General features: G+C 42.4%; 2 protein-coding genes across 2 annotated transcripts; both read left to right on the top strand.

The window, feature by feature from the left end:
• The first annotated feature begins 166 nt into the window (after window positions 1–166).
• LOC139328996 (heme transporter hrg1-A-like) lies at window positions 167–5,278 on the top strand. The gene is made up of 3 exons (XM_070959098.1): window positions 167–700; window positions 2,477–2,644; window positions 4,008–5,278. Exons 1-3 carry the CDS (start codon window positions 571–573, stop codon window positions 4,142–4,144), a joined length of 435 nt encoding a protein of 144 aa, XP_070815199.1. The 5' UTR covers window positions 167–570; the 3' UTR covers window positions 4,145–5,278.
• An 8,751-nt stretch (window positions 5,279–14,029) lies between these two features.
• LOC139329013 (twist-related protein 2-like) lies at window positions 14,030–20,592 on the top strand. The gene is made up of 2 exons (XM_070959127.1): window positions 14,030–15,153; window positions 19,893–20,592. Exon 1 carries the CDS (start codon window positions 14,234–14,236, stop codon window positions 14,804–14,806), a length of 573 nt encoding a protein of 190 aa, XP_070815228.1. The 5' UTR covers window positions 14,030–14,233; the 3' UTR covers window positions 14,807–15,153; window positions 19,893–20,592.
• Window positions 20,593–20,752: the final 160 nt, after the last annotated feature.

Consider the following 20,752-nt stretch of genomic DNA (forward strand, 5'->3'; position numbering starts at 1 on the left):
GTTTTCTAGATTAATCATTTTGTTTCAAAATTAGTAGAAAGTCGTGAAAAATCCTAGATTTTCTGTGCAGTTGTTATTTTGACAGACAGCCCCGGTGCTGTGTGCCACGAGGGAACATGTTGACATGTTGTTGTTCCCCTGTGCTCCTGCGGGAGGCGCTGTGGCCACTCATCACTGAGCGGTTACGTAGAGTGGAAGAGTGTTTTTTTGTTTTTGTTTTGTTTTTTTGCATCTGGACTGAAAAAAGGATAGCACTTCTCACTAGAAACGCTTTGTCATGGTTCACGCTTACCCCGTGTGTGTGCGTGTGAGACAGCAACCATTAGTCAGCAGGACAAGTTTTGTCCTCTCAGGCTGTTTGAAGATTAACCGGATGCAGTTGTTTTGAAATGAGCCTCTCTCTCTCTCTCTCTCTCTCTCTCTCTCTCTCTCTCTCTCTCTCTCTCTCTCTCTCTCTCTCTCTCTCTCTCTCTCTCACACACACACACACACTCACTCCCGATCCTCGTCCCGTCGGGCCGGTGTCTCCGCTTTCCGACCACCTTTGTGTTTCTGTGTTATTTTGTGATCATGGGCGTTAATAAAACGTACATCAGTATCGGCTATGCCTCGTTCGGTATGCTCATGGGCTTCTCCTCTTTCCTGGTGTGGAACATCGCGTTCAGTCAGCCGTGGACTGCAGCCATGGGAGGACTGTCAGGTAGAGTAAACACCGTGTGTCTGTCTGCGTGTGCTACAGTAAGGCAGAGGTGTCCTGACGTGTCCGTGTTTGGACTCCAGCCTTCGGCTAGTCGCCAGTGACCCCCTCCTCAGGCTGGAGGTGGTCCAGTTACTGCACACACTGATCGTAAAATGAGCCTGTAGTTAGTCAGCCAGAGATCACAGGTCAGAGCTGTTTCTGAAGGGCAGACGCGTCAGCTGATCGACTGTGTGACACAACAGAGTCAACTTATTGGTTTTTAATATGAGGGCTTTTTATTATGCAGCAAGTGACCAAGTGCCACTTTAGGAGTGATGCAAAAATCAAAATAATCATACATAATAATTGGAGATAAAAAAAAAAGTATTGTGAAGTGCTTAAACACGGGCCACACGTGGTAAATGTGGGATATTTGTGTTTTCTCTTGGCTTTAAAATGTTAAAATAGAAATTATTTCAGTGACAGGGTTTTTGCACGTCCAACATATAAATCACCTTTACTTTTTCCATTTTATTCATTTCAAGCTTCCGCAAGGCGGCTTTACATTATACTTGAACAAATAGAAACCAGTGTTAGCTTAGAAGGCACCAAAAGGCTTAACTGCTTTTACTATAGACTGAATGTTACTGTGAGTATGATCCTCTGGAGACCGGAGTCTTTTCTAAGTGTGATTCTGAATTTACACTGTGTGTTGAAATTAATTTAGGCATGATGTTGTGCACAGGTCAGCGATTTTATAAATGACAGCGCACTGTCCCAGAGAGAACGGCTGGCTTCAGCACAGTTATGCAAAGGGCTGTGTAAAGTGCTGTTTCTGTGGATCTGACCTTTGAGCCTCTGTTGAGATTTGAAAGTCTATATCTATAACCTCTGCACTCATCTGCTCACAGGATGTGCTGTGGTTATTAAACTAACTAACTAACATATTAACTAAAGCAAAGTGACTTGTCTGGGCTGTTTTCTGATTTTTATTAAGAATAGCAAATGATATTTTTTCCCCCGGCAAACAAAGCACAAAACAGCTCAGTTCATTCTGTTAGTTTCACACTCAGTGAGGCTTGTTGCTGAAAAGTTGTGATGACTCTCACATCTGGCAGGGACTCACATCAGTGCAGCCTTAAAAAAAAGGAACATGAAGAAAGAAGTGTGATTGATTGACTCAGCGGCTGTCAATATGCTGTGTCACTCACCCCTCATCACCATCCAAACTCAGGCTGTTGCACATGATCAGCTGGGAGTGTGTTGCCTTCAAAGATGTGTTTCCATGTTGTAGCTCGTTGTATACTTTACACAGTTTTTGGAGAAGCACCCCATCAGACTAGAGATATTTGCTTAAACTCCCAGGCTGCCAGTGGTTTCCATTCATTGCAGTAATGTATGAGACATCACTGGTGCGTTCAAGGAAAGTACGACATCAAGAGTTTGAAAGTCATTTCAAAGTCAAATTCTGCATTTTAAAGCTAGAAATTAGCATTCACAGTATCCTTATTGCTGCTTTAAAACAATCGTCGCATTTGAGTGCTTTACGTTTGAGTGCTTTCCAGTGCAACACTAATGTGGCTTTAACAAAGAAAAAAGTTTCAGATTTGCAAAAAGTTTGTTTTCATAGCGTATTTAAATAACGTGGAAACAATGGCTGCCTGATGTAAGGAACCATCTAAAAATGTTCGGTGCACTTCAGAAAATTTGCATCAGTTTATATTTGTCAGGTGGAAACTCCTCCTTTATGAAAAGTAGTCCTCTGAAGCTAACTTGCAGGTTGTGCTCGTCCCTCAGGTGTGCTGGCACTTTGGACCCTGATCACTCACATCATGTACCTGCAGGACTACTGGAGGACCTGGCTGAAGGGCCTCAAGCTCTTCTTCTTCGCTGGCATTTTCTTTTCTGTGGTGGCGGTTGTGGCCTTCATCACTTTCCTGTCTATTGCCATCAGCAACAAGGAGTGTAAGTTCTTCTTCATCGCTTTCCTGTTTGACATAACTTGCGTGCACCCGCTGTTCTTCACCAGATGTGTTTATGTACTGTGGTATAATCAGGCCAGTTGCTCTTTGTCACCACACAGAACACACAGTATAAATTTAATAAATGATAAAGATGTTATGAAATCATTGGCTGATTTTTATCATGCAAATGATATTTACTGCTATATTTCACCCAGTGTTAAGCTAGTTTTGCAGCAAAGTATGCAGCCCTGTAAATAATCACAGACAACAAAAATACCAAAAGATGCAGGACAGGTTGGGATAAAGTAGCTGAAAGAACCTGGATGACCTGATCAGTCAGACGACTGGTTGGAGAGTCCCGGCGGAGTTTGGTGTCCCAGCTCGTCAACCTGCATCTTTTAGGTCTACCTCATGTGCAGATCTCCTACAATCCCCAGAATGTTTAAACAACCCTAAAGGGTTGGTGGAGCAGGTTCGTCCAGGTAAGCAAATGCCAGAAAGTGTCACTCCTCTTACACAAAATGCAACCTGCTGTACATTTTCATTCCTCAAAGCTGCTCATGGTTTGGGCCGCAAGTGCAAATCCATTACTTTTACCTCTACTTGTAAACTGAAGAATAAAAGCTATTAATCTAATTTCTCACAAGTTAAAAAAAATCCTTGATGGCTGCAGTACAGAAACAGGGGCTACTAACATAACACTGATAACATATAGTAGAATTATACTATGTTAGCTATAGCACTACGTATAATGCACTAAACTCTCCTCATTATATCATGTCTTTGTCAGAACTTGTTCACAAGCAGCAGAATAACTTTTCCTGCTCCAGTTTGTTTCCACTTCAGCCAATTTCATTTTATTTTATCCCAATTTATACATTACAAACATATTGGATAGTTGTTAGTTTCACATTTTAAATGCTGCTGTGAGATCACGCAAATAAATGACCTTTAGAAAAATAAATAAAAAGTAAAAAAAAAGGACTTAAAAAAAATAAGATCACCTCTGTGTTTGCAGAATATCATACTTGACTAATATGGCAGATGTAGGGTAAACTCATCATGTGATCAATCAAGTAGGTCTCTCAATAAATGTGTCATACTTCTCGCTTCCAGGAATCGATTGTTTCACTCCTAAGCTGCATCTTTAAAGCATTCCTAAGTGTAATTCTTAAAAGTACTGATGAACATGGTCTCTGGCCTTTAAACCCAGCATCAGTGTTGCACCTCACTGATGCTCTTGTGGCTGAATGGAGGCAAATCCCTGCAGCCAGGTTCTTTGTGATGTTATTCACTGTATGTTCGACCGTGTGCATGCATGAACACGAGCCATACTCCCATATCTGTGTCTGTCCCTCCCACAGCCCTGACTGACCCTCGGAGTCTCTACCTGTCCTGTGTGTGGAGCTTCATGACCCTCAAGTGGTCCTTCCTGCTCACCTTGTCCGCTCACCGCTACCGCAAAGAGTTCGCCGATATCAGCATCCTCAGTGACTTCTGAGGGGATATAACATCCAGCAGGAACTACGCAGACCTTGGAGTACGCTCAGTGCACTGGCTTCCCAGCCTGAGAGTGCTGCAGTCCAAACGGGATGGAGGACATTTAAAGAGGAATCAGAGGTTGAAATACTTTGTGCTGTGGTTGACCAACCTGATCCTGGTTACTCCCTTGCCTATACTCTCAAACCTCCTCTCCTTTTTCATCATGTGTGCAGGGTTTGTTGTTGACTTTACAAATCCAGCTCTATTTTCTATGATCCTTGGTAGGTTTTACATTTTCACTTCCTTCACATCCTGCTTAGTCATGTATCTGCACAACTTCCTCCTGACAAAACCAAAATGTGGTCATTTTTAACCGTGAGTCAGCGGAGGGAAGCGCTGGCTTTCAAGACACTCCTCAGTGCTCGTTACCAGTCACAGTTTTACGCTGCAGCCACCAGAGGGCGTCACCCTTCCAACAATTAAACACCGCGCAAGCTTGACAACCCAACTTACATCTATGCATTCTGTCAATTTTTTTCTGGTTCAATGAGTGATGACGAGATTTTTTTTTTCTTTCAAAAACAAGTTGCACAAAGAGCGCTCAAGTGATGAAATCTGTACGACATCGCAGGGCATCAGTCCTGTGGCGAGCACAGTGCTTTAAAGTTGACGTACATCAGAGTCTCACAGAGGGCAGGTCACGCAAAATCCTGCAGCGTCAACATGAAGGCTTTCATGTGCACTTCCAAATAAGCACCACGTGTCCTGCTTCAATGTATGTCTGAACCATGAAGGGGCATTTTTAATGTAAAGAGTGATCTTTGTATTATTTTTTACCAGTGAGACAAAAACACTCAAAGGGAAATAAGTGTGAAAGTGGGCCTCAGTTATGGCTTTAATTCCTGACAGCAATGATACCACTAATGTGCATGCATGTGGCTTTATGTTATATTGTCCTGATCGAAACCATTAATGACATTTATATTGTTGCTTCATGAGATTATTTTTCTGTATTTCCTTTAAAAGTTTGTCTTTGCACATGAAGACTGGCATTGTGTTTCCACATATATCACTGGACTGACTGTAGGAGTGTGTGTTTGTATAAGAGTGTGTCTGAGAGCTATGTTAATAAAATGTTTTTTGACATCTCGTCCGTCGGTGTGTGCAGACAACTGTCCCTCTTTTTTAAGAAGCAATGAAAAAAAGTTTTTTTTTGGACAGTTTCTGTTCCTCCAAAGCATTGAATTCCTTTGCAAAGGAATTACAGCAGCCAGAAAAAAGCAAACCAAAAACAAAACAATTTATTATTCTCTTCATAAGCCCTGTGACTTTCATGTAACATGAGAAAGTGTCTCGGAGGACAGACTGAAGGTGCTACACATTCTTCTTCCTGCTAAGCCAGGGTCAGGGGGGTCAGTGTTGGGCATTAAGTGTGGGATTTGCGCCATGAGAGGAATGAACCACATTACCCACCCACCCGAGCCACAGTTATGAAGAAAAAAACACCCGGCAGCATCGCAATCGCAACAGTAAAAGCAGGTCAATAACCTGCACTTTGAAGTCAGGCAATTATCCCACCCATCTACATTTTATTTTGTCCCTCAAAGGGAAGGATGGGGGTGGGCGCAGGCAATTCTTGGTGTATGATTTTGTCAGCCATCTGATAGACAGACTTTGAAGTTGATTTGAAAAATATGTGACTGAATAATTAGCACATTATCAGTGTTTGGTGCATTATAAATCATTAAATTATTGATTTATGTGGTGGAAAACTGTCTCTTGAATCCATCCTGCAGCTGTTAAGAGAAGCATAAACGAAAGTGAATTTGGCAGAGTGTTTAATTATTTACTAGAAGTATCAGTAACTTTGATCCTTAGGAAACCACTATCATTATTTCACTCTCTTTGTTGCTTTCCTGCATCCTTCCTCTGTGTTTTAAGTACATTTTTGGTGGTACTTATATCTTAATTGCATTACACTGGTTTGTTTGTAAGCCCCCAGAGTCTCATTGCATCAAGGTAATTGCAATGTTGTGGTTAAATCACCATGGTAACATTTTTTATCTGGCCGTTATAAACTTCGACATTAAGAAACTGAAAAACAATCCGGCTCACTTTCCACTGAGCAAGCTGGGGGCTTTGGAACCAAATGCGTCCTATTAAGTTTATGCACCAGCCTGTAAAATGTGTGTGTGTGTGTGTGTGTGTGTGTGTGTGTGTGTGTGTGTGTGTGTGTGTGTGTGTGTGTGTGTGTGTGTGTGTGTGTGCGGTATGTAAAGAGAGGGAGGGGTCTCGTTTTATTCAATTATAGGTCTCCTTTCTACCCAAATCAAGGAAGGAAGTTGTCTCAAGTGTTGACTGGCAGTCTGGCAGAGTGCAGTGAGACTGGAAACAATAGTTTATACATTCAAATAACACAACTATCCTAAACATCCTCTACAATTAGATGCTGAAGAGCAACAGCAGCTGAATCCTACATGTATAACAAACAACCTGCTGGAGAAACGAACCCTTCTGCATTGCACACCTTTTCAGCAGATGATGTCAGAATTCAAGGGAAGGAACACAAACATACTGTATGTCAATGAGCAACCTGCCTGCTCTCACACCAGTTTGTGTGTTCTCACAAACACGCTCAAATGATTTCCATGCTCATGCATCAGGGTCACATTTATTTTGTCTGTCAGCATGTGGCGGAAAGTAACTTAGTACAATTATTTAAGTCCTGTGCTTCAGTACAATTTAAGGTACTTGTACTGTTGTTGGGTAATTTTATTTTATGCTACTTCATACTCCACCACAAACGTTCTACTTTTTATATTTATTTAGCTACTTTTCAGATTAATGTTGTGCTTACAAAACGTTAAACGTTGAAATTAGCTCCATCTTGACCAATGTTAAAGTACTTCTTACATATTAATGCCTAAATAATCATGATCCAATATCACAATATCTCAACACTGTAATGTTCTTTTTCTTCTGCTGCTGCTGATACCTTTTTTTTTGTTAATAATTCTGTATTTTGAATGCAGGACTTTTACTTCTAATGGAGTATTTGCACACAGACCAAAGTAGTGCTACACTGGATTTACTTACTGATCAGTAGTTTGAAATATTCCTTCACCACGATGTTCTTCGTGTTTGGTATTTGCAGTTTTTCCTCTTTTTTCTTTTTAAATCAATTTGTCAAATGCAGTGTTGGAAGAAGCACTGTGACATTTTACTTGAGTAAAAGTGTCAATTTCACACAATAAAAATCTCCACTAAATGTGAAGGTCCTGGTTTCACAATTTTGTTTCAGCATATATTCAGCATAAAAGCATCCAAAACAGAATACTTAGTGTATAGTACTGGATTATTGTTGCTGATGCATAAGCAGCATTTTAATGTTGGTTGGTGTGAAGCTAATTTTAATTACTTTCTATACTCCTGGGTAGTCTAATCTAGAATATAACAATGATTCATATTGAATAGGTTAAAATGTGGACCTTCATAAGTAACCAGTAACCTTATTTGTCTAATGAATGTAGTGCAGTTAAAAGTTTTATTTTTCCCTCCGAGGTGTAGTCCGGGGTAGAGGTGCAAAGTAGCAAAAAAAATGGAAATATTCAAGTGAAGTTCCACAAAATTTCACTTGAATAACAGTGCTTAGTTACTTTCCACCAATAATGAAAAGGTGAATAGGGATTCACAGCTTTGTCTGTGATGCGTGCTGGCTAATGGTTCCATTGTGAAATATGAACAGTGGTATTAATAATACAAAAATGAAGCATTTGATCTAAAAAAAGAAGCATCAAGAGAGAAAAAAAAGGCAAACATCTTGAATTGGTCGAGAACCAGATGGCCTCTTTGACATTAAGAAGCCGCTTTGGCATTTTAAGAAGGCAGTCCCAGAATGATTTCCGAGGAACTTCCGCAAAGCGTGGTACAAAGCCCACAGATATTTAAGCAATATCCATAGCAATTTACTGTTTTATTTACAAACTGAAACATGTGTTTCTAGACCTTTGCAGCCCTCCCTCCCTTCCCGTCTCTCCTTATTACCACACTGATTTACTGCTGCAAAATTTCTCCCACACTATCTGCTTTTTCCTTTCTCTGCTCCTTTTCCTCTGTATTTATCTGTCTCTCGTCTCCCATCACCCACCAGTCAGTCCGACTCTCTCTCCTCTTTACAGCACAGTAGATGCCCTACCTTTACACTCAGCCATTGTTTTTTCCCTCCTCTGACTCTTGTGTTTCTGTGTGCGATGCTGTCTGTGCCTCTGGGACCACTGTGAGCTCGCATCTGAAACATTTTAGAGAGACACATATTTGCTGTTTTAGAGCACAAAGGGATATGCCATGGCAGAGGCTGTTTGAAGTGGCTTCACAGGGGGAACCAGAACCAGAGCGAGGGATTTGAGAAACCATAAAGAAGCGCAATGTAACTTTGCTAAATTCATCTAATCTAATGGAAGTGGGGATTGATTCAATGTGAAGGCGTACCCCTTTGAAGCTGCCTCTGTTGATGTTTCTAATGCAATCGCTCTGTTGCAGAAAGGCAGCATTCCTGTCTACCTTGCAGACAGAGCTTCACTGTGCGTTTGACAGGAGTGGATGCGTGATAGTACCTAATCCCGGAGATCCCAGGTTGACACTGCTTCCAGTAACCAGCATTTGAAGTGTGAGATTGGAGACAGCAGCGCTGGATTCCCCCACAGGCCTTATCTGAAGAAATTATGTTCAGACTGATTTGGGGTGTGGGCATTTTGGGGTTTTCAAACAAGGATCCGTGTTTGTAGAGAGTCCAAAAGGTGTTTCATTGCCTTGAACATCAAGATCTTCAGATGTACTGCAGCAGAGAGCGCATTGTACCAAATGTTTGTATTAAAGCAAGGGAAAATTTGCACAGGGAGAAAATCTGATCTGCATTTACCGCACAATGGTTTTGATTCCCCTTTCATCCACGGCCCTTTTTATTGCAGTGGTGTGAATATACAGGTTTTATGTTGTTAACGGGCCCCATCACTTTTGTTGTCAGTGTTCAGGTGCGCGGGCTCAGTTAAAAGTTCTCCTGTAAGCAGCAGTCTTGTGGCTTGATAAGCTCATCGCTGAAGTTCACGCTGAAACAGGATTTTCCAACCCGAGCGGCCACATGGTCAGCTCTGATCTGCTGACTCACTGAGAGTCTTATTAGTATTTACAAAGAACGGGAACCTAACTTGTTTAATGCGAATGGCTGACTCAGCAGTGAAAATGACTTTCATGTGATGATTTGCTATATATAGTACTTGATCACATCAGCGTCTTTCTGCCTGGCTGATTAGAGACAGCATTATCTCAAATAAGCCGTAGTCTTCCTCGGTTTGTCACGGATAGCAATGATTTGATACAAATACAAAGACTGGTTCCTTTATATGCACATAGAAGTTACTGTCCAGCTGTTGTCCTTTAGCATTGCTCCTGTAACACTTTATGGTATGCACACAGGGATCATATGACCCGCTGTCTGCACATATGGACGTGATATGATGCAACATTGGAGCAACCTTTTGCACTCACACATATGCACATGCACACCAACATGTATAACAGCATTATTGTTAAAGAGAAAGCTTTTTGACAACCTGGCAACCCCAAATGTACTCTTATTAATGGCTATTACAACTTATAAGCCCTTTATAAAGAGTGCCTTATTGGAAAGTTGCATTAAAATTTGTCTCAACTACACCCAGTGGACGTCTGCTTGTAACCATCATGCACTGCTTCTTCTGACCTGGTGCTCAGTGTGCACCAGCCCAACATGCCGTATCCCCAGCTCAGCTGTGAGCTCCACTGGGACTGTTTGTAATGTGCCATGGACGAACCCCAGCACTTAAACACTGTAATCAGAGCCAGAGCAGGATATTGGCTAAATTACACATGAAAGCAGGGACATTTGAAGGAAGCTTGAGCACTAAATATTATGATAAATTACGGCCTAATACGGGAAGATAAGTTACAGCTAAACAAGAATAATACAGGCTTGCACGCAGCGGGGGAGGGAAGTGTTTTTAATGCAGAGTTGCACTTATTTTGAAAAACATGTATGTTAAAGGTATCTATAGAAATTTGACAAAACTGTCTCACCTCAAGCTCCATTTAGTTGCTGTTCTGGTGCTTTCAATCCTATCACATGATCTTCATCAGCAGATGGAGGGTGCCAGTTTTTATGCTGTTATGGAAACGCGTCTGTAGATGTTCAGATTTTCATCTTTGTCGGAGCACTTTGAAGTCCCTGGAAACTCCGGTTCAAATCTGAATGAATTCTGTATAACATTAAATGTTAATGACTGAATAAACAACAAAGTTAAAATTAAAAAAAATCATTGGTTATTATTTGTAAAGACTTGAACACCCTTAATAACCAGCAGATCTGCTTCATCAGTGTTGAGTGTGAATATGGTTTGATTGACAGAGGCAACATGAGTAAACAACCGCTCAACTGTCACATTTTGACTCTGTGGCCAGTGCACACGTCACCTTTTCCCATTGCACCCGGAGGAGTGCAGACAGAGGATGGTGGCTGATTTTGTACCTTTGGACAGAGCTAGGCTAGATTAACAGACGGGTGTGAGGATGATATTAATCTTGTCATGCAACTCTCACCAAAAAAAAAAAAAGGAGAAGATGATGAAGAAGAGGAAGCACATTCCCAAGATGCTGAACAATTCCTTTAATTCATCAGGTCATCAATTAGAAAATGCAGGTGAAGACTGGATTCTGTGTTCACTGATGGTCAAACTTTGAGCCTTTCACCTTTTTATTCCAAATCTACAGTTTGGATTAGGTTTGCAAGATTTGCCCTCCACCCCCCTCACCCAGTCCCATCACCACCATCCCCCACATACCATGCACCTTCACCCTTTCAGCCACCCCCCACCCCTCTCCTCCTGAACCCCTCTAAGTGGATACCCCACAGGAAGGGCTTCTCCAGGGGGGAAATGGGTCCCAGATGTCTGCTTTTGTGCCACTATAGGCTCCTCGGGAGGGATGGAGCTGTGGAAGGGTGGGTATGGGGTGGAGGAGGGTGTAATGTGCTGTGTGCAAACATCAATAACAGCAGCCAGGAGGGTGAAGAAACTCCTGGGGTGAAGGTGAGGAGGAATATAATGATTGGTTCCTTTTGTCGAGCCAGTGTGGATTTCCAAACACATCATTTATGATTGGTCACACTGCCGTGCTCCTACCAGCTGAGTGCGTCACCGCGGCACTTCAGCGTTTCAGCGTATGACGGTAATTGAATTGACTGCATTATGAACTTAGAGAAACTGTTTTCCTTTTTTTTTCCTTTCCTGGAGGACTTCAAAAGCATCAACACGGCCGCTCTGCAGTGCACTCAGGACCTGACCATATGTTGTAGAGACAGAAACAGACAATACATCGGTCTTCTTTGATATCCAAGGCCCCCCCCCCCCACCCCTGTGTGTGTGCGTGTGTGTAAGCCAATATATACTGATATATACTGATATGTGTATGATCTATTTTCAGCTCCAGAAAGGGTTAATTATGACCCCCACGGAAATAAAACGAAGACGAGAGCAGGGCCTGAGTGTTTAGTGAAACATTATGTCAAGACTCTGACAAGGAAATGAAATGTGCAACATCAATCAGCCTATGAGGACAGAGATCAAACGAACCTCCACACTCCTGCATCTGGTTCTGCTTGGACAGCCTCACTTTTTTCCCCCTTCTCCCTCTCCTTTCTTCTCCTTTTCTTTTTCCCCTTTTCTTATTCTTCTCCCATTCTTTCTCTCTCTCTTTTCTCTCCCCTTCTCTTCTCCCATGCGCCACGACATTCCTGTAGGCCTACTCGCTTCGTTAGCTCATTCTTTCCATGATGGTGGCACGAAGCCACGCGTTCGCTAAAGGTAAGCGGCAGCTCCCGAGATTAGCCTCAGCAACAATGACTTTCCTGTCCCTCCGCTGTCTCCACCAGAGCTCCCAATAAGCCCCAATTGTAATACCAGTTAATCCTGGAGTTGACTTTGCCTGTTATGTAAATACATCTTCATATAATTCACTGTCTCTGTCCATGGCCTTGCTTTGATGGCCAGATGAGGATTTTTTTTTTTCTTCTTCCAAGTTGATTGAACCCAACTGGGATCGAGCTACTTTCCGTTCAGCGTCCCTCTCTGAATGAAATGTAAACCAGTGCAATCATGGGGCTCATCAAAAATCTTCTGAACTGCTCTCTGCACGTTCACTCTTTCAAATGCCGCGGCAATCACACCCAAATTGTTGGCTAGAAGACGTCAAGCAGCGTGTCAAGAATGAGATGAGGTTTTACTCTCGACCCAAGAAACGTCTGATGGCAAAAAGTATTTCTGATCGTCGTGTCCCTGTGTCGTCGTACAACTTCTCTGGACAGCGGTGTGAATTTTTATCATTTCTGGAAATGATGAATTTCTGAAAGAGGCATCAGCTTGTTAAAAAAACATGTTTGGAGGTGTTGAAATGTAAAGGCTACCATTAAGTATGCTGTCATCAAAAAGTACCAAATTTCTTCAGCGTAGAGTGACGGAAAACTCCCCACAAGATTTCTCTGCAGTGATCCACACATGAGTCACTCAAGCCTGACGCATGAAGGTATAAACAGACACAGTGTTGGGAAACTGATTTGGATTCAAACGTAGATTTAGTCATTTGTTCGAATTGTAGGTTGTTTTACCTTGGTGTCTAAACACAGACTGCGCAAACATGAGCCTGGGATCCTCATCATTTTCTCAAGAGGACCGGTCTGCTGTGTCATGACTGCCAGCGTGTTGAAAATGTGTTTAAGTGGCTGCAGACCCAGATGGGTTCGTGGTGTGGAGGAACATGTGTCGGCTCTGCCTTGAGGCCGTGGATGGCACAATTAGGTGCTCTCTCACCTCTGCAGACTGAGGTCAGTGGGCCACTGAGGTCAGGGGTTATTTAGGGTCCTGTCTGTGCTCCCTTTCCGACCCAACGTAGATGATTGGGACAGCTGATGTCAGCAGTGATGTTAGAGGTGTTCTTTCATTGAGAACTTTGATGGTGCATGTCTGAGGAGGGTGTGGCAGTTCAGGGTACATCAGAGTTTACAGAGACAATCGTACGTCAGGAAAAAGCTCATCTTGTGAAATTCTTTCCAGAGTGCATGCTTGCACAACCTCACGTTTTCTCCCAGATCTGCATTCTGCTGCGGCCAAACAGATTTACAAAAAATCCTTTTTTCTTTTTTTTTTGCTTTGCAGGACTTCACATTAAGCACAATGTTTATCTATAAACCTTCCTTCAGCCTTTTAATCTGCAGTATCTTCACCGACTCGGTCCACATAGCGACTTGCAGTTTGACACATTATTTCTATCGTGTCTGGTTATCGACATGATCGACATGACAGGGCAGAAAAATGTTAACGTGAGCTCACACATGTTAAAGGACAAAATGACAAATGTTTAGCACATCAGCACATATGATCATTTTTGTGTAACATAGAAAAAACTATAAGAACGTGAGTACATAAAAATACTAAGCATTCAGTGTTAAAGTTTACGCTGATTACTGGCAGGATTAAAAACTTGAGAATGATTTCTGTCTTCATAATGATTTGATGAACGAGAATGCAGACACAAAGGTGCATGCGAACTGACGCCGCAACGCAAATCTGGAACCCATAAAGCCTCAGACATCTCTGCAACATTAGACACAGCACTTCTTATTGGCTGAGAGGGCCACCTCTATTGCCCGCCCAGCTAACGCACACTTCCTGCTTCTCTGGCTGGCCCAGGCTGAACCACGCCCTCTGGAAGTCCACTGAGCCAAAGAGAACTGCCTGCAGGCCCCGGGTTAGTGTTTGGGTATAAAAGAGGCGGAGGTGGACCTGCCTGTCAGATGGTTTGTTGTTGTTCTGTCTGCCAGGTTGAGAGGGGAATGTGAAAGTGAGACATTTAACAAGGTAACCAGGAAATACGACAGCCAGAGCGACGTCCAGTCTGATGGCGCTTCAGAAGCCCTGATTTATTTCACAAAAGAGAAGACTTTTGCTACACAAGCTTGCCAAGTTCAGGTTTGTTGCATCCTGTCTTCGCAGTGGAGGTTAAAAGGCTGCTGGTGGACAGTACAATGAGAGAAGAGGTGTCCTGCACCAACTCCCCTGAAGGAGGTCTGGGGGCCAGCGAGGAGGAACTGGAAAGAGGATCGAAGAAGTCCCACCAGCAAGGAAACCGTAAACGTTCCCCTTACCCCAAGAAGGACACCCTCGGTCAGGCAGAGGAGAGCAGCACTGGTAGCCCCAACAGCCTGCTGCCGTCTGGGCCGAAGAGGCTGAAGAAAAGCCCTTCGACGGTCGTGACGTTGGCCCCCACGTCGCTGGGCCCCAGGCTGGATCAGCCGTTCGAGGACCTCCACTCTCAGCGAGTCATCGCCAATGTACGGGAGCGTCAACGCACTCAGTCCCTGAACGACGCCTTCGCTTCTCTACGCAAGATCATCCCCACGCTACCTTCAGACAAGCTGAGCAAGATCCAGATTCTGAAGCTGGCCTCACGCTACATCGACTTCCTCTACCAGGTGCTGCAGAGCGACGAGATGGACGCCAAGCTGGCCAGCTGCAACTACCTGGCCCACGAAAGACTGAGCTACGCCTTCTCCGTCTGGAGGATGGAGGGGGCCTGGGCCATGTCCACCAGTCACTAGGATCCCTTCGAACTTCTCTCCTAAATCCTCTCGTGTCCACATCTTCACCCCATTGCTTCTGTCTGTGTTTGCACCCGTTTCCTGACCTCTGAACCTCTGAATGCTTCCCTTTCGGTTCTGATCTTAACCTTTTCATCTCAAACCATTGTACACATTCCTGCTCCATCTATGTGCTCCTTAATGGTTCATTCCATCTCCGTCAGTATTAACACTCACAGTTGGATCATTGCAACTAAAACCTCTATCGTTCACTCTGTTCCCCTCCATTCTTTCGACTTCCACTGCCCTCCCTTGTCTGTCCCACAGTTAAGTCCAGTGCAACAAGACGCTCCACTGCAGCCCATCAGGTATGAACAAAATATACAAACATACACACACAGACACCCAGACGGTTGTATACTGCATGCACGAACACATGCAGAAGTCATATAAACATGTACACACACACACACACACACTTCTGGTGCTGATGACATTCACCATGCCATCAGCACGCGGACATGGACATACATGCTTAATGTGTATTTCTTTCCATGTTCACACAGTCTCGAACGTGCCTCAGTACGTTGTTTGTAGCCTTTCAGCCCAACACACTCCTACCTTACCTCACAAACATTGGCAGGAATTTGAAAATCATCCACAAATATTTGAACAAAAGAAAGGATCAAATAAACTCTTCAACATGCTCTGAGCTTTTATTTTATAAATCATTGGGAGACATGCAACATTTCATGAAAAGGCTTTCTTTGGAGGACTCGATCGAGTTTTCAGACAAAAGAATCTAAAACGAAGTCGTTATTTAAAGCACATTCACAACTGCACATAAACACGTATTCATGAATTAAGAAGTAAAATCTCATTCGATGTGTAAACGATTAAAATATGCGTGATTACAACACATCACCACATGCTGAGTGGGCCTCTGTTTACACACAGTACTTGCTGGTGTTGATATTTACAGGTTTGTTTAACTTAGCATTGTGTAGGTTTAGTTTTCTGAAACATTGAATTTTTATGTAAGTTCGCAAAAACGCTCCCCAAGGTGAATAATAATATTTCTGTATACGATCATTTCAGCTATAATACAAATTGCAGATCTGCTTCTGGTGCACTAATCTGGAAATATTTTGTTCAAACTTGCACTGAATCCATTATCTTTAATAGTTGCATGAGAAAACAAATTGATCACTGATCACAATAACTTCTAAACTTCCTTTATTATTATTACTTTTCACTGATTTTGTAAAGTGTAACATGCTGCTAATTATTAGCTATTATTGGATATTTAGATGTTTGTTGTTACAAATGATTTAGTTAATAAACATTTTATTAGTTAGCAAATCAAGTGTTAGATCTTTTTGGTTTGTGCAAATTATTCTGCTATTATGGATCTACAAATAACAATAAAAAAAAGTCAACAACAATAATACAAAATCTAAAATATGTGTGTGAACCAGATCCAAAGTGAACTTAAAAGTAATATAAAGCCTGTATAGAATTTTTCACGTAAGATTACCAAACAAAATGCTTCACGTGGAAATATAAGGATTAAAAAAAATCAACATATGAGATTAAACGCAAATGCAAATTTTAAAGTCAGATTACAAATAACAAAATAGCGAAAAGAAATGAAAACATGTCCAAGCATATGAATAAACCTCTCTGCCTACATGTATATGAACCTCTTTGTGCTCGTAAACACACCAGGAATAAACTCTGTGCATCCCAAACACTTTGATCAACAGGAACGACTCTTCTGTAATCAGTCAGGCTGAATAATATGATAATAAATAAAATAAACCACGTCAAAAATAACATAATTAAAGGAAGAGCGTTGGTTTACAGAAAGAATTTTATGCACCTTAATACACCCTAGTTGTTTCACTTCATTAAGCAAAATGAACTAACAGCACATTATCGTCATCGTAATCTAAACTCTCCAGTGTTTGACAGACCTCTGAGGAATCTGTAGGATCGACTTCACACAGGCTCTGTTTTCTTTTTTTCTACCATTTTAACAGACACCAGATTGCGGCACAGGTACAGCATGAAAGGAGGAAAAGAAAGGGAGAGTGAAGAGAAATGAGTGGAGGCACATCTCTCTCTCTCTCTCTCTCTCTCTCTCTCTCTCTCTCTCTCTCTCTCTCTCTCTCTCTCTCCCTTGCAGCCTTGCCCTCTCTCCTCAGGATCTTGTATCGTGCAATCAGGCCCCGCCGGGGCCCAGACAAGCAGGAACCTTTAGATTGGAAACAGTTGTGAGGTATTAGGAAGGTGTGTGCACCAGCGTTTGGGTTAGGCTTATGGGCCTGTGTGCGTCAGTGCATGTGCATGCGCACTGGTGTGTATTTGTGTGTGTGTTTGCAGTGAGCTTTAATTACCTGTGCTGCAGTCTGAGTGTATGTATGTGAGCACATCTTCAGATTAGTAAACAGGAATACACTTACAGATGCTGTCTCGGTGATTGTATCTCTCCCGTCTGCTGGTTTTAGTTTTAGAAGACTTACAGTTTCATTTTTCAAAAAGGCAGCCAGGGAGTCTCTCAAAATAAAATGACAACGTACGAGATAAGCATTTGAATGAAAACAGAGCAACAGGCTGAAATGTGATGAGGTGCAGAGGCCGTGCAGAGCTGAACCTGTGTTGCTGTGCTAGAGGGACATACACACTTTTTCTTCGAGATGACAGGTCAAGGTAAACACCTTTCAAACAGGCACACGCACACACTGACACTGATCTTTGAACAGACATATAAATGATTACAAGCATTCGCACACATTCTTCACTGTGCAGGATCAGTGAATCACAGGCAACACCACAGGTAATACTACACGGGCTACAAGCAACACATATATACATTACACTGTCCAGACACGCACACACATGCAGCCGCCGGCCATGTGCACACTGCAGGTGTTCCGCTCCGCGTTATTACGAAACCTCCAGTGGCCTCGGCAGCAGACGTCGCGGGCTCCAGTCGGTGCTACGGATGGAATGCCAAGGCCCCTGCACGTGGCGCGGAGTGTCCTTGAACGCAGCGCGGTAGTTATTACCCACCAGTTTGCCTGCTCTGCCTGTTATCATCAGCTCTGCAGGGGCCTCCATAGAAAGTGCTAGAAATTCAAGGCCTGGAACTGAGCTCAACGTCTAAGTTTAGGAAAAAGAAGAGGTTTGAAAGAGTCTGCTAAACATCAAAGACAGACTGTGCATGCGTGTGTGTGTGTGTGTGTGTGTGTGTGTGTGTAGTGTAAATTAGAACAGTGTGTATGCATGCATTAAATGATCTATATCACGTATTTATTAGATTACTGACAGAATGTGCAGATATTTAAAGCACATTAGTAAATATTGAAACTTCATTTATGTCTCTTCTTTGGTAGATAGCAAATAGTGGGTGGACAAAATAATTGGAACACATCAGAGTGTATGTTGTTCAGAAAGATTTCATTTTGTGAGGCTGTAATTCATGTTGATGCATTGGACTGCAATAAAATATAAGGTGTTCCACCTGACATAGTTTTATTTTTTTTTTTATATTTTATACCAAAATAACTTTGCACTTTCATTGTAAAAGAGCCTTTGATATTTTCCTTGAGAGTCTATAGCGTGCACACACAGCAACATGGACGCACAGCGGACACTTTGGTGCTTTCTGACAAGCATGATTTTAGGAAGTGTGGGTGTCTGGCTCAGGATGAGCTTTTCAGAATAAAGAGGATTGTTTTGTTTGAGTTGGAAAAAACAAAACTCTCCCTTCTGTTTATACTATAATCAACATGCCTGTCACTGCTCTTTCCTCTGCCGGAACCCCTGGCTCTGCTGCGTCTATGCATGTGTGTGTGTGTGTGTGTGTGTGTGTTTTACAGTTTTGACTGACCAGCTGTTGGATGCTCTTGGATGCTCTGTTCATATTAAATCTCTGGCTTTCGCTCCGGACTGATCTGGGACCAGATGTAAAGTCCTCTGTGGCTCATCTGCGTTTTAGAAGTCTCATCCAGAAGTTGTGGCTTCTGATAGCCATCTTTATTTTTAGGGAGCCAAACTGTGAGGCGAGCGCAGGTGGGAGGGTTTGAGTGTGTGTGTGTGTGTGTGTGTTTGTGTGTGTGTGTGTGTGTGTGTGTTTGCATTTGACTGCTGCATGCATATGTGCTTGCACATGTATCTGTATGCGTGTTGGCCTTGCTCAGACAGCTGCAGGGATAGAGAGCCATGGAGGAATGACTTTTGGTTTGACACGTACGCAACACAACACCACAGAGTCCAAAATTCATCAGGATCTGTCAAACATTTGCATGGACAAATCACAGAAAGACAAAGAAATATGTGTAATTTAAAATAAAGGTTTCAATATTTTTTAAAGTACAAGATTAAAAGAAATGCTTTCATAAAACCTCCATAAGCACTTTTCAATATCTTTTCTTTTACAGTTGTTTCCTGCCAATCTCTTGTGCTTAGATAAGCAATCTGTGGCAGAGTCCACCAATATCAATAAAAACTACAACATAGGTAATTACTGAATGCACATATATTGAATGGCAAAAAAAAAAGCCAACCACATACAGGAGAAGACAAAATTTGGGTTTGAGTTCATGAAAATTTTTAAGCTTGTAACTTTAAATATGAGTTAACCACACAGATGAATGTGAGCTTCAAAAGAGGCTTTTGTGTGGACAGCGGAGCAGAGGTCGTCCTGCACTTTGTAACATTACATGGCAATTTACACATCCACGCTTTTATGGTATAATGAAAGTCATGTGACGAGATGACACCGACAAGCTCATGTCTAACTCCCTCTCGCAGGGCTTCTTCTTCTCTCTGTGTGTCTTTCTTGACGCATGGAAAGGCACACTGTAATTAGGGAGAACTGAGAACACTCCGGATGAAATGTTTGCTTGTTAAAACACGAGAGGAGAAGTTAAGGAGCTGTAGGGATTTTTCCACTTTCCACTCAACAGCAGTGTTTGTTTGTTTGTTTTCAGACAACCTCAGCTCACCTCTCGAAGCTCCCAGAGCCGCTTCAAGTATGAAATGTCTTCTTATCTAAAAGTGTTAGGATGTTCGTTAATCTTTGTGTTTCTCGTCCCTGCAGAAAACCGACAAATGGAAAATTCTCTACACTCAAAGAAGAAATGTGTCCCTGCCTCACCAGACAAAGCCCTGCTTTTTAATCTTCCAGAAAACCCCTTTCTTTTCTCCTCCTCTGGACACGTGCTCGACTCTTGACACTGAGATGTATTCCTGCAGCTCGACTCTCGACAGTTTTCACTTTGTGTTTCTGAAACACTGCTGAGGAGACGTGACAGTCAAGCGCTGAACACTTTGAATGACGAAAACACGAACAAAACAAACAAACAGCTGGCCTGCGTTGACAAAGAAACAAAATGGCTGCTGGTTCGAGTGCCTTGGGTAACACCGTGATAACCATCATCCACCCTGACTCACTGCCAGACTGACATTACGATGACTAATGATAATGGCACAGTGATGGTTAGAGGGCGGTCACAGCCAATGAATGTTTACAGCTAAAATGCTAATAAGCTAATCGCTCTGGCTCTCAAAGCCCCGTCTTGTGGGAAAAAGAGGAGCACGAGGAATCTGACGCTGATCTTCTACTTTGTTGTGCTGTAGTAACTGGATAGCTTATTGTGTATTTTGGGGGTTTTAAAGCGAATCTGTATGTGAATCTGGTGTACGCACACTGTATTACTTTAATTCTGCTCATGCATCACACTTGGCTTTCATGAAAAAGGTCCATGGGAAAATGTCTTAAACCACTGATCACTGTTCAGCCACTATTCCACTTCTGTTAAATTTCACTTCAACGTTTGCGTTAGAAGTGAGCGTTGCAGAAAGTTGAATTTTCAAAAGTGAGAAAATCCGATTGTCTTTTTCCTGCAGCTTTTAAAAAATATCTTTGCAAACTCGCAGTGAGCATTTTTAATGATAAAA

This window comes from Chaetodon trifascialis, chromosome 3 (genome assembly GCF_039877785.1).
Source record: "Chaetodon trifascialis isolate fChaTrf1 chromosome 3, fChaTrf1.hap1, whole genome shotgun sequence".
Classification (NCBI taxonomy): domain Eukaryota; kingdom Metazoa; phylum Chordata; class Actinopteri; order Chaetodontiformes; family Chaetodontidae; genus Chaetodon; species Chaetodon trifascialis.

Coding starts and splice junctions, on each gene's coding strand:
- LOC139329013 (XM_070959127.1), top strand. CDS start 14,234: ATGAGAGAAGAGGTGTCCTGCACCAACTCCCCTGAAGGAGGTCTGGGG.
- LOC139328996 (XM_070959098.1), top strand. CDS start 571: ATGGGCGTTAATAAAACGTACATCAGTATCGGCTATGCCTCGTTCGGT. Junction 701..2,476: donor AGCCATGGGAGGACTGTCAG/GTAGAGTAAACA, acceptor CTCGTCCCTCAG/GTGTGCTGGCACTTTGGACC. Junction 2,645..4,007: donor TGCCATCAGCAACAAGGAGT/GTAAGTTCTTCT, acceptor TCCCTCCCACAG/CCCTGACTGACCCTCGGAGT.